This window comes from Manacus vitellinus, unplaced genomic scaffold, assembly GCF_001715985.3.
Source record: "Manacus vitellinus isolate BGI_N305 unplaced genomic scaffold, ASM171598v3 scaffold_64_pilon, whole genome shotgun sequence".
Classification (NCBI taxonomy): Eukaryota; Metazoa; Chordata; class Aves; order Passeriformes; family Pipridae; genus Manacus; species Manacus vitellinus.
Genome location: NW_021940718.1, coordinates 1,107,514 through 1,108,595, shown reverse-complemented (window position 1 = coordinate 1,108,595; position 1,082 = coordinate 1,107,514). Strand labels below are relative to the sequence as shown.

The window sequence follows — 1,082 nt, the reverse complement described above, 5'->3', positions numbered from 1 at the left end:
CCAACGTGTCCCCCCTGCTGTCCCCAGCAGGGGACAGAGCCCAGTTCTGTCCCCCCATGGTGAGGACAGAGAGCAGATGGTGTCCAGGTCGGGAGCTGGGAATGGGAATGGGGGATGAGGATGGAGGGTGAAGGGCAGGACTCTGCTGGGATGCTGGGGGTGGCTGTGAGGGGTGACCCCAGGGTCGGGGGCACCCCAGCTGGAGGGAGGGACCCCAGGCCACGGCCCCAGGGGTCCCTCATCCAGGGATAGACGCCGGTGCGGGACCCCCCTCATCTCCCTCAGAGCAGTTGCCAGGATGGGACCCCCAGCCTGGTGCCGGGTCCCCTCCCAGCACAGGTACCAGCACGGGACCCCAGTTCCAGTCCCAGACCCCCATCCCAGTCTGGGATTCTTCATCCCGGTACAGGTGCCAACACAGCACCTGTTTGATCCCCTCCCAGGATCAAACTCCAGGTGCAGTACAGCTGTGGGACCCCCATCCCAGGGCAGGACCCCATCCCAGGGCAGGGCTCCCATCCCGGTATGGGATGTCCATATGGGATCTCTGTCCAGTACTCAGCCCTCATCCCAGTACAGGTGCTGCCATGGGGTCCCCCATTCCAGTACAGGACATCCCATTCCAGTTCCAGGCCCCCCATCCAGTGTGGGTGCTGGAATAGAGATTCCCATCCCAGAATGGGAGCCCCCGCACCGGTACCAGGCCCCCATCCCAGTGCAGCACATCCCATCCCAGTGCGGGTGCTGGGACAGGATCCACATCCCAGGGGAGACACCGACATGGGTCCCCCATCTCAGGATGGGACACCCCATCCCGGTACAGACCCTTCTACCCCGGTACAGGCACCGTTATGGCATCTCCATCCCGGTACCGACCCCCCATCCCCGGTATGGAACCCTCACCCCGGCACAGGGCACCCCATCCCTGCAGGGGTCCCGTTATGGCACCTCCATCCCAGTACCGTCCCCCCATCCCGGTCCGGGTCCCGTTATGGCATCTCCATCCCGGTGAGGGTCCCCTGCCCCGGGATAGGGGCCGGTACATGTCCCCTCACCCCGGTACCGGGATCTCCGTCCCGGTC

At 65.2% G+C, this 1,082-nt stretch overlaps 1 protein-coding gene across 1 annotated transcript in view; it reads right to left on the bottom strand.

Annotated features, from left to right (window-relative positions):
- HDGFL2 (HDGF like 2) overlaps window positions 1–883 on the bottom strand; it is a 10,371-nt gene extending 9,488 nt beyond the window's left edge. Inside the window, exon 1 of the mRNA XM_029963874.1 lies at window positions 842–883. Coding sequence (XP_029819734.1) covers window positions 842–883 — 42 coding nt within the window. The remainder of the gene's footprint in view (window positions 1–841) is intronic.
- Window positions 884–1,082: the final 199 nt, after the last annotated feature.